Source organism: Candida oxycetoniae (assembly GCF_023343755.2).
Source record: "Candida oxycetoniae strain CBS 10844 chromosome Unknown scaffold7, whole genome shotgun sequence".
NCBI classification, from domain to species: Eukaryota; Fungi; Ascomycota; class Pichiomycetes; order Serinales; family Debaryomycetaceae; genus Lodderomyces; species Lodderomyces oxycetoniae.
This window is the reverse complement of record NW_026055364.1, coordinates 294,503-309,033: the sequence shown is the minus strand read 5'-3', so window position 1 is coordinate 309,033 and position 14,531 is coordinate 294,503. Positions and strand designations below refer to the sequence as shown.

General features: G+C 38.7%; 4 protein-coding genes across 4 annotated transcripts; 3 read left to right on the top strand and 1 right to left on the bottom strand. All coding sequences in view use genetic code 12, as the record gives it.

Annotated features, from left to right (window-relative positions):
- Positions 1-648: 648 nt before the first annotated feature.
- KGF56_000564 (uncharacterized protein) lies at positions 649-2,742 on the top strand (the record flags this gene model as incomplete). Its single annotated transcript, XM_049326489.1, has 2 exons — positions 649-1,469; positions 2,241-2,742. The coding sequence occupies 2 exons, from the start codon at positions 649-651 to the stop codon at positions 2,740-2,742; spliced, it is 1,323 nt and encodes a 440-aa protein (XP_049182463.1).
- A 1,006-nt stretch (positions 2,743-3,748) lies between these two features.
- Positions 3,749-7,093, bottom strand: KGF56_000563 (ubiquitin-specific protease; the record flags this gene model as incomplete). The annotated part of the gene is made up of 1 exon (XM_049326488.1): positions 3,749-7,093. The coding sequence occupies one exon, from the start codon at positions 7,091-7,093 to the stop codon at positions 3,749-3,751; it is 3,345 nt and encodes a 1,114-aa protein (XP_049182462.1).
- A 3,188-nt stretch (positions 7,094-10,281) lies between these two features.
- On the top strand, positions 10,282-12,717 carry RLM1 (Rlm1p; the record flags this gene model as incomplete). The annotated part of the gene is made up of 1 exon (XM_049326487.1): positions 10,282-12,717. One exon carries the CDS (start codon positions 10,282-10,284, stop codon positions 12,715-12,717), a length of 2,436 nt encoding a protein of 811 aa, XP_049182461.1.
- A 685-nt stretch (positions 12,718-13,402) lies between these two features.
- Positions 13,403-14,341, top strand: RPS6A (40S ribosomal protein eS6; the record flags this gene model as incomplete). The annotated part of the gene is made up of 2 exons (XM_049326486.1): positions 13,403-13,408; positions 13,637-14,341. 2 exons carry the CDS (start codon positions 13,403-13,405, stop codon positions 14,339-14,341), a joined length of 711 nt encoding a protein of 236 aa, XP_049182460.1.
- Between the last annotated feature and the right edge of the window lie 190 nt (positions 14,342-14,531).

Here is a 14,531-nt window from a genome sequence, read left to right as displayed (position 1 = left end):
TATTGCAGCTAGTCAAAGTGCTCCACTATCTCGCTATGCTCGATGATTACAATAGCCAAAAGGTTACAATAGCTATGTGGCTATTCTAGCTTGTGTAATCATAGCTATGTGATAGTAGCTTGTGTAATCATAGCTATGTGATAGTAGCTTTGTAATCATAGCTATGTGATAGTAGCTTTGTAATCATAGCTATGTGATAGTAGCTTTGTAATCATAGCTATGTGATAGTAGCTTTGTAATCATAGCTTATAGAGAGAGTAGATATAGACTATCTCGCTCTCCTCTATAGTGTTGGTCAGTCAGTGCTACAAAATGCTGCTCCACTATTCTCGCTTCGCTCGATAGTGTCGGAGATAGTGCCGGAGATAATGGTAATGTAACATGTCGGAAAAAAGATTTAATTCACGACTCTAAATTTTACGACACTGATCATTTTCTTTTTTTTTTTTTTCGTTTTCGTAAACGATGAAGGCGAAGTTTATAAACAGTGATATATAAGGTATTGAAAAAGATATAGATAAGTAAAGATCTTGTATCGCATATTGGTTGCTGCGAGTTTCGGTATAACAAAGAAAAACTGGTAGGTGAGAGAAAAAAATAATGACTGAGCTAAGGAGAATTGCTTTATCAAATACAAATATCGCGAGTATGGGGACTTCTCCTACTAATTCAGGTACTTCTACTCCAAAGTCTAATAAATCAAACAAGATGGAGAAAAGTGCTTCGATGGTGAATTTGACTGAACCTGAACTATTTGGCTTTTTCAAGAATGACTCGTTTGTTAATTTGACTAAGGATTTGGGCGGTAGTTTGAGCAACTCAAACTCAGATTTGGATTTATCTATAGGTGATGATAAAGACATAGCGTCTACTATTCCTGGTTCTAGTGCTAGTACTAACATCATTGCAAGCAGCAGTGGCACAGCAAACGCGTTCCAGACACTACCATTTATTGTAAAGCTAGTCATTTTGTCGAGTTCAGCTTTTATTTATAATGAAATTATTAAACATATTAATTATAATCATTTCAATGAAAATCAATTGGTCAACTTCCCTTTGAGCATAACCCATGTTTTTCTTTACTCGTTTGTGTCAAAGTTCAAAGTGGGTAATTATTTCACCGATTTTAATTCAAGTGAAGTTGGTTTAATGGTTGATGCTGTTTTTGCATTGACTTTACAAGGGTTGTTGATGGCCTCGTTTCATCCAATAATGGATAGAATATTGCCGCTGTTTTTATCAAATAGATTGCTTTCATCGAGTCCCGATAGCAAAACAAGCTCATCTAGTGGTGGAACAAACTTTTTGAACGATTTAATCCGAACTTGCATCACTTTTTTAGGGATAAGTTATGCAATTAGAAAGATAGAATGGACAAGTTTTTTGCAGGTGTCAATTATATGGTCATTGATTAATCCTGGCTTATGGTTATTACTAGACGGTACAATTCTGGGGTTTTTGTCCTCCTTGTTGGTATCTGGAATATGCTGCATTAGCATATATTTACAAAACTTTCAATTTATCAGTCAATATAATAAAACTCTGGAAATCGATGAAATGATAGCTCTTTGGTTGTGGATTGGGAGTTTTTTCTTTTGTGGGATTATCATTTTTGGTAAGATTGGAAGAGGCTTATTTGGGAACAGTAAAAGGAAATAATTTAGTATATATAGATACATCCTAGTTTTATTTTAATACACTCGGCACTCCATCATTGAGCGAAGCGAGATGGTGGAGCAGCACTGACTATCGACACTATCGACACTATCGAGCGAAGCGAGATAGTGGAGCCATATTGACCGACACCGACACTATCGACACTATCGACACTATCTCACTTTGCTCGATATTGAAGCCATATTGACTGACACCAACACTATCTCGCGTCGCTCGATATTGAAGCCACATTGACCAACACCAACACTATCTCACTTCGCTCGATATTGAAGCCATATTGACCGACACCAACACTATCTCGCTTCGCTTGATAGTGTCGGTCAAGCTCTGCTCAATAGTGTCAGTCAATGTTGCTCCACTATCTCGCGTCGCTCGATAGTGTTGGGGTTGATCCCATCATTTGCAACTTTTATACACAAGTGCACTACCCATTATTATTTTCATTCTTCTTCAGTAAAATTCAAGAGGATGCAATCAAAGAGGACTTTTCTTATCTTTCAACGGCCAATGACCATACACTCATTCTTTATTTTTGACCGACACTGCAGTTGTGTTTATGATAGGCAATTTTCTGGTGCGACAAGTCCAGCTTCAACTGTCACGACGACAGCAGGAGCAGTAATACCATCAGCAGAAGTGGGTAAGACATATGGTCAAGTGAACAAAAACAATAATGGTAATAACTCAAAGTTACTATTTGGAATCCTTTACTCTCTCAAAACAATTGCAACAAAGTTGATGCAGGACGCCGACTCTGAGTTAAACGAGCTTAAACAATTTACTTTGGGCCACTACAGAGTTCATTTTTGGGAATCGCTAACCAAGTTCAAGTTTGTCATTATCACTGATCTACAGGTGAGTGACTTGCAGCTAACACTATGGCAAATATACTCGAATTTCTTTATTAAGCATGTTGTTGAAAACGCATTGCTGCCGATTGAATTCAAATGGAAAGAGGAAGGAAATGGTAAAGTGAGAGAAAATGATTTTCTGGGTAAGATAAATAATACAAAGTTCATTGAGGAGACAGATAAGTACCTTCAATCTCTCCCAATGTATTTATGAATTAGTAGCGAAGAAGGAAAAAAAAAAGAAGAGGGAGAAAGGCTTTCGTAGTAGTAAAACCAATCTGCCCTTCCCTTCCCTTCCCATACACACAGAAATAGAAGATATAGGAAAAAACATCGACACTATCGAGCGACACTATCGAGCGACACTATCGAGCGACACTATCGACCAACACTATCGAGCAGAGCAAGATAGTGTCTACAAAGTGTTGCTCCACTATCGAGCAGAACGAGATAGTGGAGCACACTGACTAGCCAAAAGGATCTGGTTATTCCATATAAATAAATAGTCTCTTTTATACTATCGACACCATCGACCGACACTTGTGGGTGGAAGTTACTACTTTTCAAGAACTATCGACCAGAGCGAGATAGTGGAGCAACTCTAACCACCGACACTTGTGGGAGGAAATTACTACTTTTCAAGTAGTAAACTTGTGGGTAGAAAATACAAATTGAAAGAGAGTCATTATAGAAATAAATCTCTCCCTCAAAGGTTTAGTCAGTGCTCCACTATCTCGCTTCGCTCGATAGTGTCGCAAGTCGACAACACTTTGCTTTAATTGAAAAGTTTCTAAAATTGTTTCTAAATGTCTACAAAAGAAATCCAAGATAAATAGTTGTATTCCAGTAATTTAAAATACCCTTCCCATTCCTCTTTCTATAAAAAAAATTAGCCACATACTTTCAAAAATGAATCCTTGTAAATTAACAAACTGTGATATTTTTTTATAGAAATCTGGCAACTTGTCCGAGTGGTTAAGGAGAAAGACTTGAATTGTTTTATCCATTCAAAGTTATCTTTTGGGCTCTGCCCGCGTAGGTTCGAGTCCTGCAGTTGTCGTCATTTTTTTTTTTTTTACCTTTTCTAGCAAGCTATCAATTATGGCAAATCTCCAACTCCGGTATTACTTTTGAATGTCATTTATGTATTCTCTTTTTTTTTTTTATTACTCTTATTCTATGTATATATGTAAGTTTATATGTATATAAATAGACCGTTTCTAGTGGATTCTTTCGTAACTCAAAACGTAAACGTCTTTTGATATCACTTCATCATAACCTGGTCCGCCATTCAAATTTCCGTTACTTAGATTCAGCTTTACACTTTCATCGTCAAAATAACACCAAAATGGATGAGCCAAGTTCTCTACACCATGTTTTGCTTCATTTAACGTAGATTTATTAATCAACGCGGTATAATGCCCACTTTTCAAATTTCCAAAATGATTAATTACCCCCGTGATTTTGTAAACAATTTCATGGCCATCGTTATTGAACTTTAATAGCAATGGATACCGTATAGGAGTTCCCAATTTATCTGTATGGTTAAACATTGAAAACCTAGATAAATGGATAAACAAAATCGTAGGCAACTTGACAAAATTTAATGACTTGATGGAAACAGTCGAAGACGTAGAGCTAGATGATGATGATGTTGTTGTTGTCCCATTTGAAGAAGAATGAGGCTTTTTTGATTTCCCAAGTCTGAACAATCCTTTTTTACTTGAAAATACTGGATGGTTTTCAACAGTGGGGACTTCACCATGACATTTGGGACATCTCCATGCATTCTCTCCTGATAAAGTTTCGTCTTGAATGTAGTAGCGCAAACACGAACTCAAATCCACAACTTCGTCAGGATATCTAGTGTTTGGTATTGGCAATGATAATATTGAAAAGGGCGAGTATGATATCGATTCATAGCCACATTTAACACACTTTAATTTATTCTGCAAATGTCCTTGGAATAAATCCAGTACCGGGCTTGAGCCATCATGTTCAAATAAAGACTTACACCATTTATGATAAGTAGACCTATTTTCCAAATTCACAGTGATGTTCCATTTGGCAAATAACTCATCAGGGTTATAATTTTCAATTCTTTTATCGCCGAGTTCTTCATGCATCCTTTCTAGTATAAATAGCAAAAACTCTTGCGCGTCCTGCTGTTCATGTGGAATGTTGAAACCGGGTTTCAACAATGAAGTAATCCTTATAAACTTTGTTGGTGAAACAGAGGCACCTCCGTTTTGGTGAAATGTGCGTAAAAGATTGGCAATAGCCTCGCTTAGCAATACGCAATCTTTATTATGAGAATCTTGTTTTTGAATAATCTTTACGTATTTAGGGTCCTTCACATACCTCTGATAGCCCTTCTGGAAAATGCTTTTAAAAGGATATAACCCAAATAACAACTGGATAGTTGAGTTGATATAACAAGAAGATCCAAAATTTCGTAGTCCACACACTGAATAATCCTTCAACATATTCATTTTTTGTGACTTTATTTGCTCTTGCTTTTGTAACACATGGGTAGGTATCAAATTGTTATGGGGTGTATATGAAAAAAGCTGAGATGGATTTGGTGGAGAAAGAGGACCAACAGCTGGAGGGGGAGGACCTGGATACTGTTGCAAGTACATATTGGGTTGTGGAGAATTTTGATACTGAACATGGTAGTCATATTGTTGCTGCTGCTGATAGGGCGCCACAGAAGGCGGCATTTGCGAATGTATGTAATTTGTGTACGAGGGTTCCACTTGCATAGTTTGTGACTCCTTAGGCTTATGTTGAGAATACGAGTCATTATTGTGAGTGGACAGTAGTGCGGAGTGTTTATATCGAGGACGAATGTACCCATCGGGAACTTCTTTTCCCACTCGGCCATATTGATATGAAGGTGACGCTAAATCACTACCGTTAGTACTGAACTCTTTTGTCGGGTGAAGGCCAGCTTCCTTAGCCCCAAGAGTGACTGGATAATCAAAACGTTCTCCTTGTACTACTCTCTTGTTGGGTGAGGGTGATATTGGATTCTGGCTTACTGGAGCTGTTGATAAAGATGTTGCCTCTAATTGTGCCAATACTGGTGGAAGTGTCATTGGAATAGGCGGTGGAGCCTTTCTAGCCGCTTTCAATTCCAATGAATTATAATCTAGCAGCCTTACAGACTCTTTTTGGACGTTAACCGATGGATATCGACTTTTGAATCTATCCAATGACCCTATTGATGATGATCCAGTATGATTCGCCATGTTTTTTGACGGTATGTATGTTGAGTTGATAAATGATTGTTTGTTATAGCCTTCTTCGCCATTCATGGAATAGAGCTCGTCTTGTTGTTGTTGTTGTTGTTGTTGTTGTTCTTCATATTCGTATTCCGAAGCACTTGCGCTTGAACTATATTCACTCAGGTTATATCTCTGGTGTTCGTCTTTTTTCTTAAGATATCGTATATACTCATTCAACCACTCATATAGTTCCTCAATATTAAAACTCAAAAGATTCTTTTCCACGAGATAAAGCTTGACGTATTTCCTTAAATCGATAGCACTAATGGAGTAGTTGCCATTTTGGAAATATACGTCAGTATTGTAAAATGCATAGATGTTGAGGTATATTATAAAGTCTTGTTCATTAATCTTGATAAACTCATCGAACCCTTCAAAATGAAGCATGATAAAGCTATTGATAAAATAGTTGAATATTAAAAAGCCCCTTATATATGTCTTTATTCCCTGTTGTTGTTCCAAGAGGTTATTTGCATTGCTGATTTGTATATTAGAATTCTCATATAATAGCTCACAATAATCAATTAAATCAAAGAGCGACTTTGTTTGCAAGTCAGTGTCTAATTGCAAGTTCCTGAATTCGTAATTTATAAGCTTGGTATAGTAATACTTGATGTCTTCAAAAGTTAGCTGCGAGCTGTTTGATATAGACTTTTGCATTGGTGTAGGCTGTTGCGTATGATGAGACTGCGCCGCGGACGAGGATGAGGACGACAGCGTTGATAGCCGGTTAACGTTTTTGACAAGGTCTTTATGCATTGACCTGATATCCGTCTTGTATGGACCCGCTGCAATGGTAGGAGCCGGTAATGAGAACTCACTTGCATCGATAGGGGGGGGAGACTGTTGGCGTGACTGTTGGAGATGAGCCAACGACAAAAACCCACTTGCATCATTGGGAGGCTGTGGCTGTTGGAGTGGCGGTTGGCGATGAGCCGACGACGAAAACTCACTTGCATCGATTGGGGGCTGTGGCGGTTGGCGTGACTGTTGGCGATGAGCCAACGACGAAAACTCACTTGCATCATTGGAAGGCTGTGGCGGTTGGAGTGGCGGTTGGAGTGGCGGTTGGAGTGGCGGTTGGCGTGGCAGTTGGCGTGACTGTTGGCGTGGCAGTTGGCGTGACTGTTGGCGTGGCGGTTGGCGATACTCACTTGCATCGATGGGGGTGTGTGATGATGACGACGATGAGGACGATGACGATGGGGCCCCAGGTATAGGCGGGAGCTTCTTGGAAGTATATGAATATCTTGGATGCACTACTGCGTGGGTCATTATATACTTGGTTTTTCAAATCAAGACCTTGTATCTCTACTCTTTCTTTTTCTATACCATTTGGATGAAATAAGCCAGTGTGTTAACAAAAAATATAGCCAAACGGCGGCGGTTAATGAAAGGTTTTTAGCTTAGTAGGGAAATTGTTTTACCAAAATTTTTATTACCGAAAACGGAGCAAAACTCAAACCTCAATATATATAAAGTATAGCCCGAGAAAAAAAAGGTCCACTTAATGTATTGTCAATTTTCACTAATTTCTATATAGGTCACTGAAATAAATCAGATCGTTGTTAGTGGAGAGCATTAAGAAAGAGAGTGAGTGAGAGTGAGAGTGAGAGAAAAAAGAAAATGCCAGGACCTCCTTACAGGAACCATACAGTGCTACCATCTGCATAAGAGAATGATATATTCGCGAAAGAGGGGGGCTCATAAACTGTTGGAGTCTAGGGGCTCATGATTATAAACTGTTGGAGTCTAAAGGCTAGGGGCTCATGATTATATACTGTTGGAGTCTACTTATTTCCGAGAGTTTCAGGTTTAATGGTAGAGGTTCTGAAGGAGTCGATAATCCATTATCTAATCACTCTCGAGTATTGTTTTTTTGGTGATACAAACTTATCACGCCAGTTTGTAAGTAAAAGTTGACATTTTGTAATATTTCTTCATCTCTTACAATTGAGTAATTGTTTGCAAAAAATTGGAAATTTCAACAAGGGTAAATGTTAAATGTCGCAGGGACGAATTGGGTTTAATACTCTTTACTTGGATTTCCACATCCATCCTATTTACATCCTATCAATATCTCTCAAACACTGTAGCAGAGATTTTTCCTTGTATTTTTTTATTACGTCATTTGCAGCATTTTTTTTGCACCCAAGAAACAATTTAGTCAGATGCGCACAAAAATCAGGCGACACTATCGTCACTATCGTCACTATTGACACTATCGAGCAGAGCGAGATAGTGGAGCACACTAGCTGCTACTGACACTATCGACACTATCGAGCAGAGCGAGATAGTGTCTATCAAGTGTTGTTCCACTATCTCGCTTTATTCGATATTGGAGCACACTAGCTGCTACTGACACTATCGTCACTATCAACACTATCGAGCGGAGCGAGATAGTGGAGCACACTAGCTGCCACCAACACTATCATCACTATAGAGCAGAGCGAGATAGTGTCTATCAAGTGTTGCTCCACTATCTCGCTTTAATCGATATTGGAGCACACTAGCTGCCACCGACACTATCGTCACTATCAACACTATCTCGCTTTAATCGATATTGGAGCACACTAGCTGCCACCAACACTATCATCACTATCGAGCAGAGCGAGATAGTGTCTATCAAGTGTTGTTCCACTATCTCGCTTTATTCGATATTGGAGCACACTAGCTGCTACTGACACTATCGTCACTATCAACACTATCGAGCGGAGCGAGATAGTGGAGCACACTAGCTGCCACCAACACTATCATCACTATAGAGCAGAGCGAGATAGTGTCTATCAAGTGTTGCTCCACTATCTCGCTTTAATCGATATTGGAGCACACTAGCTGCCACCGACACTATCGTCACTATCAACACTATCTCGCTTTAATCGATATTGGAGCACACTAGCTGCCACCAACACTATCATCACTATCGAGCAGAGCGAGATAGTGTCTATCAAGTGTTGTTCCACTATCTCGCTTTATTCGATATTGGAGCACACTAGCTGCTACTGACACTATCGTCACTATCTCGCTCTGCTCCATAGTGTCTACTAAGTGCTGCTCCACTATCGTCACTGTCTTTCTCTGCTCGATAGTGTCTCTAGTCTCTAATCTCTAGTCTCTAATCTCTAGTCTCTCTTTTATCGACTAGACTCCCGCGCTCGTCATCTTTACATTGGCAGTTTTATTCTCTCTTTATTTTTTTTCTCTACTTGAAAATTGGTTGATTTTTCATTTAAAGTCAAAAGTTGGAGATGAAACTTTTCAAGTTGAGTCTCAAATTGGTGCATCTCAAAGCAATGAAGATGGACCTTTTACATGTAGATGAATCCGGTAAAAAGAGATATTTTTTTGAGCTTTAGAGTCATGACTTTTCTTGAGAATGGCTTTAACAAATTTAATTCTATACAACTTTACACTTGCAAGTCTTTACAATCAGTTCAAAGGATTCGGTCTAAAAAAAATTCATCTCTACCATCCCAATACAAGTCTACAGTGTCGATAGTGTCAGTCAGAGATGCTCTACTTTCTCGCTCTGCTCGACAGTGTCGATAGCGTCGCAATTGTATTCTAAAAATAGATTTCTCGCTAAAAAACATCTTAAAGATCATTTTCGTTTTTCTTGGTCTATCAATTTGACGTTGATCTAAAAGTCAAGCGGTATATCGAGAGCTAGAATTAGGCGAAATGATGTGAGATGACTATAGTTTGTAACTTGTAGATGGGTGAGAATGTAGACAATCTCCAACCAGGGGATCAATCACCTACCTGTTGCTTTTGAGACAACATCTCAATCCTTCCCCGCGAAAACAAAGGTACAGCTCGAGCTCCACTATCGAGCAGAGCGAGATAGTGGAGCACATTGGTCGACACTATTAAACAGATAGTGGAGCACATTGGTCGACACTATTAAACAGATAGTGGAGCACATTGGTCGACACTATTAAACAGATAGTGGAGCACATTGACCAACACTATCTGTTTGATAGTGTCGATAGTGTCACTAGTAAGCTACAAAGTGTTGCTCCACTATCTCGCTCTGCTCGATAGTGTCAGTCAAATCATCGATTCACCAAGTAAAATAATTTCACTGTAGATTAACCTCCCAAGTAAAGAGCTCCTCTTCTCACAGATGAGATAGTATTGTCTTTTCCACCTCTCTGGTCAAAAGAGCCCTTTTTGTTTCATACACACATGGCCTTTTCTTTCTCTTAATAAAGTTTTTTTTTTTTCACTGTTATTAAATCTAAAAGCGTGATTTGAAACGAATAAAGAAAGATACATCCACCAACTACAATATATACTCAGTATCAAAGATTGCAGCTGCTTCACTTGTTTGAAACCCCGCCCTTTCTTTTTTTTTTTGCTTTTGCTTTTGCTTTTGCTTTTGCATTTGGAGTAGGAATACTACTAGTGAGAGTAGTAGTTGGTGACTCCATATTTCTAGAAACTAATAGGATCAATAAGAGATGGGGAGGAGAAAAATTGAAATTGAACCTTTAACAGATGAGAGGAATAGGACAGTAACATTTGTCAAACGTAAAGCCGGGCTTTTCAAGAAGGCATACGAGCTAGCAGTGCTATGTCAAGTAGATCTTTCGGTGATTATAGTTGGTAATAACAATAAGATATATGAATTTTCCACTGTGGACTCAAGGGAGATTTTCAATAGTTATAATCAAGTTATCAAAAATAGGAAACAGGTAAACGAATCCAAATCGCCGGAAAATTACCTGAATTATAGGAAAAAGACAAAATTGCATGATCCACTTACTAATAAAAAAGGTCAAATCGTTGGAACAAAGACGTATTTGAATGATGAATTTAGAGATGAGAAAACAAATAATGGTAAAGGTAAGAGAGTAGAGAAAAAAAAGCATGTAAAGAGAGGCGGAGAAGAAGAAGAAGAAGAAGAGGATGATGATGATGATGATGACGACGACGACGACGAGGAGGTGGTGGGGGAAGGGGAAGATAAGGAAGAAACTGACAATTTCTCAGATCCAGGATCAATTACAAGAGTGGGTAAACGGAAAATACAGCATCGACGAATCCAAAGCGAAGGTCGAAATTTAAATCCCAGGATTTTCAATAGCAAGAAACCTGCACCATCACCACCTCCACCACATATATCACTTATTAATGTTCCTACATTCAACAAGTACAAGAAACCTAAATTGGAAGAGATGAGATCGCAAGACTCGCCTTCACCACTGAACAGGAAGGAAGGAACTTTTAGACCTATACTACGAGTTCAAATACCGACTGATGCAAAAAGTGGCAACACTAGTAACAATAATAATAGCAATAATAACAATAACAATAACAACAACAATAACAATAATAATAATAATAATACCACTGACAACAACGTCAATGCCAATGCTAACACCAACGCCAACGTCAATAACAACAACAATAATAATAACAACGTCACCGCCACCACCGTCAACACACATTTTGACATTCAAAATAAGAGTGCTAGTCAGGATACGGCGAGAACTATTACAGCCATTGACAATAGTACTTCATCAATACAACATTCATCTTCATCGATTACAAGCTCAAGTCGCGGAGGCATCAACAACAGCAGCCGACATATAATCGGACACCATGAGGAAGATATCACCAATAATGGCAACCAATACGCCTCAACGCATTTATTACCTACAATGCCACAAACCAAATTCAGCGGATATTCATCATTTAGATCTCCTGACACAAAAAAGCCGACATTACCGTTGCCTATCAAAACCAAGTCGCAAACATCTTCACCAACAAGTGAAAATGCTCTGGGGATGCCTACTGCTCTAAGCCATTCAAGTAGCGGTAACAGCAATATCGGCAACCTCCAAGCATCATCCATTATTAATAACAGCAATAATGTCAATGTATTAGGAACAGGTGCCAATAACGGTAATAATAGTGGTGGTAGTGGTCCTGCTGCTGCTGCTGCTGCTGCTGCTGCTGCTGCTATGGGTTATAATCAGCCCAATTTACCCAATACTAATGCAAATATTTTTTACTCGATGCATCAAAGCTCCCCAAACAATGCGTTTATGACATATCCTACACAAGCATACAATTCGCAATTTCATCAATTTCCCAATACACAAACCGGAACTTCTCAAATCCAGCAGCAACCACAGCAGCAACAACCACAGCAGCAACAGCAACAGCAACAACAGCCGCGTCAACAAACTTATTCTCAAAGTGCCACAGTCTCCAATAATGGAATTGGTATCGGTATGAATACGCCCGGCCAGCCGGAATCGGCCGTTAGATTCCGTATACCAGGCACGTTTTCAAGCCAACAATTTACCAGCAGTAATACAGGTGAACAAACGCCAATCTCGGGACTACCTTCAAGATACGTGAATGATATGTTTCCATTTCCTTCACCTTCGAATTTCTTGGGTCCTCAAGATTGGACTACGGGTGCAACGCCAACTACATCTAATGTACCTCAATTTTTTGTGAATATGAATAACATGATCCCTCAAAGTGCAGGAGGAGGAGGAGGAGGAGGAGGAACCAATCATGCACCATCATCACAACAGCAGCAGCAGAATCAGCAATCTACTCCATTACTGCAGCATCAGACTCACATTTCCGCACAAAACACGACACTGCAATTTGGTAATTCTGTGTCAGGTACACCTATTTATAAAACACATATATCTCCTATGATATATTCACAGTTGAGTAGCCAACCATCGCAGGTTGAGAAAATATCGGAAGAAGAAGATGATGGAAAAGACAAGGGTGGACAACAAGATCAAGAGGAGGAGGAAGAAGAAGAAGAAGAAGAAGTCGATGATGATGATGATGATGAGGAGGGGATGAGGACCAATGCAACTCGAGTGGCTGTTCAATCTGATATTAAAGGTAGCACTATTGGATGAGAGCAAGTAAAAAAAAAAAAAGAGTGAGAGAGAGATAAGCCTGCTGGATAGTGGAGCAAACACTCAGTAGCTTGTTACAACACTATCGAGCAGAGCGAGATAGTGTCGATAGTGTCATTAGTCAGTGTGCTCCACTATCTCGCTTTGCTCGATAGTGTCTTGTCGATAGTGTCGATTGCACCAGTTTGTAGGATGTACCACAAGTTATTTTTCTCCATTTAATGTAATCTAAGGATAACCTATTCTTACATAGTTACTTATTATGTTCCCTTGTAATCAATCTCTATAGTGAGGGGAAAAACAAAAACAAAAACAAAACAAAACAAAACAAAACAAAAACCTGATAATGTAACAGGGTTAAGACCTCGTTATAAACATATGCACGTGTTAAACACAACTTACTGTGTCTTTTTTTCTATAACCTTTTTATGCTCTTACACACTACCTCGTAAGTCAGTATTCGCATAAGTGGAAATTTTTCAATAGCCGCTGGTTTACTAGTAGCATAACATGGTAGCGTAAGCTTATTGTATGAAGGAAAATTTTTAGCTTAGAGAGAGATTTTTTTTGTTAGTGCATACAGTAGAGTGAAAAAAAAAAGCTAGTGAGGTTGAATAATTTGAAAAACTTTCAATCGGCATAAGAAACCTTTTTAGTTTAAGTATATAAGACCAGTTATACCATCATGAAGGTATGTTTGTTTGTTTGGGCTAGCGCCTTCTAGCTATATAGGATTTGTTGGAACCTGCGGAGAGAGAGAGAGAGAGAGAGAGAGAGAGAGAGAGAGAGAGAGATCCTGTATGGGAGATACCAAGGTTATTCTCTTTTGTTTGAGAATGTGTAGCTCTTTAGGAGGCGCAGAGCCATAGTTAAGCTCAATTATCTTTAATTGTTAAATACTAACTTTCTCCTGAAATAGTTGAACATTTCATATCCAGCAAATGGTACTCAAAAATCAATCGATATCGATGATGAACACAAATTAAGAGTCTTTTACGAAAAAAGAATGGGCCAAGAAGTCGAAGGTGACTCTGTTGGTGATGAGTTCAAAGGATACATTTTCAAAATCACTGGAGGTAACGATAAACAAGGTTTCCCAATGAAGCAAGGTGTAATGCACCCAACTAGAGTTAGATTATTGTTGTCCAAGGGTCATTCATGTTATAGACCAAGAAGAACCGGTGAACGTAAAAGAAAGTCAGTCAGAGGATGCATTGTTGCCCAAGACTTGTCTGTATTATCATTAGCCATTGTTAAACAAGGAGACTCTGATATTGAAGGATTAACTGATACAACTGTTCCAAAGAGATTGGGACCAAAGAGAGCTAACCACATTAGAAAATTCTTTGGATTAACTAAAGAAGACGATGTTAGAGATTACGTTGTTAGAAGAGAAATTACCAAAGGTGACAAAACTTATACTAAAGCACCAAAGATTCAAAGATTAGTTACTCCTCAAACCTTACAAAGAAAGAGAGCTTTGAAAGCACAAAAGGTTAAGAATGCTCAACATCAAAGAGATGCTGCTGCTGAATATGCTCAATTGTTGGCAAAAAGATTGCATGAAAGAAGAGAGGAGAAGGTCCAAATCAAGAAGAAGAGAGCTGAATCTGTTAAGAATTAGATGTGGTTTAAACACTGAAATTTTGGAAGTTTTCTGGGAGTTGAAAGTGATTAATATGATGGTTGCTGAAAAGGAAGGTATAAAAGATATTGGTTGATGCGTATATTTATATCTTACATGTATAATACATACACTTGTTTCATTTGATGAAGTGGTGAGGAGCGGTGGGAGAGAGTAACTAGGCATTTTC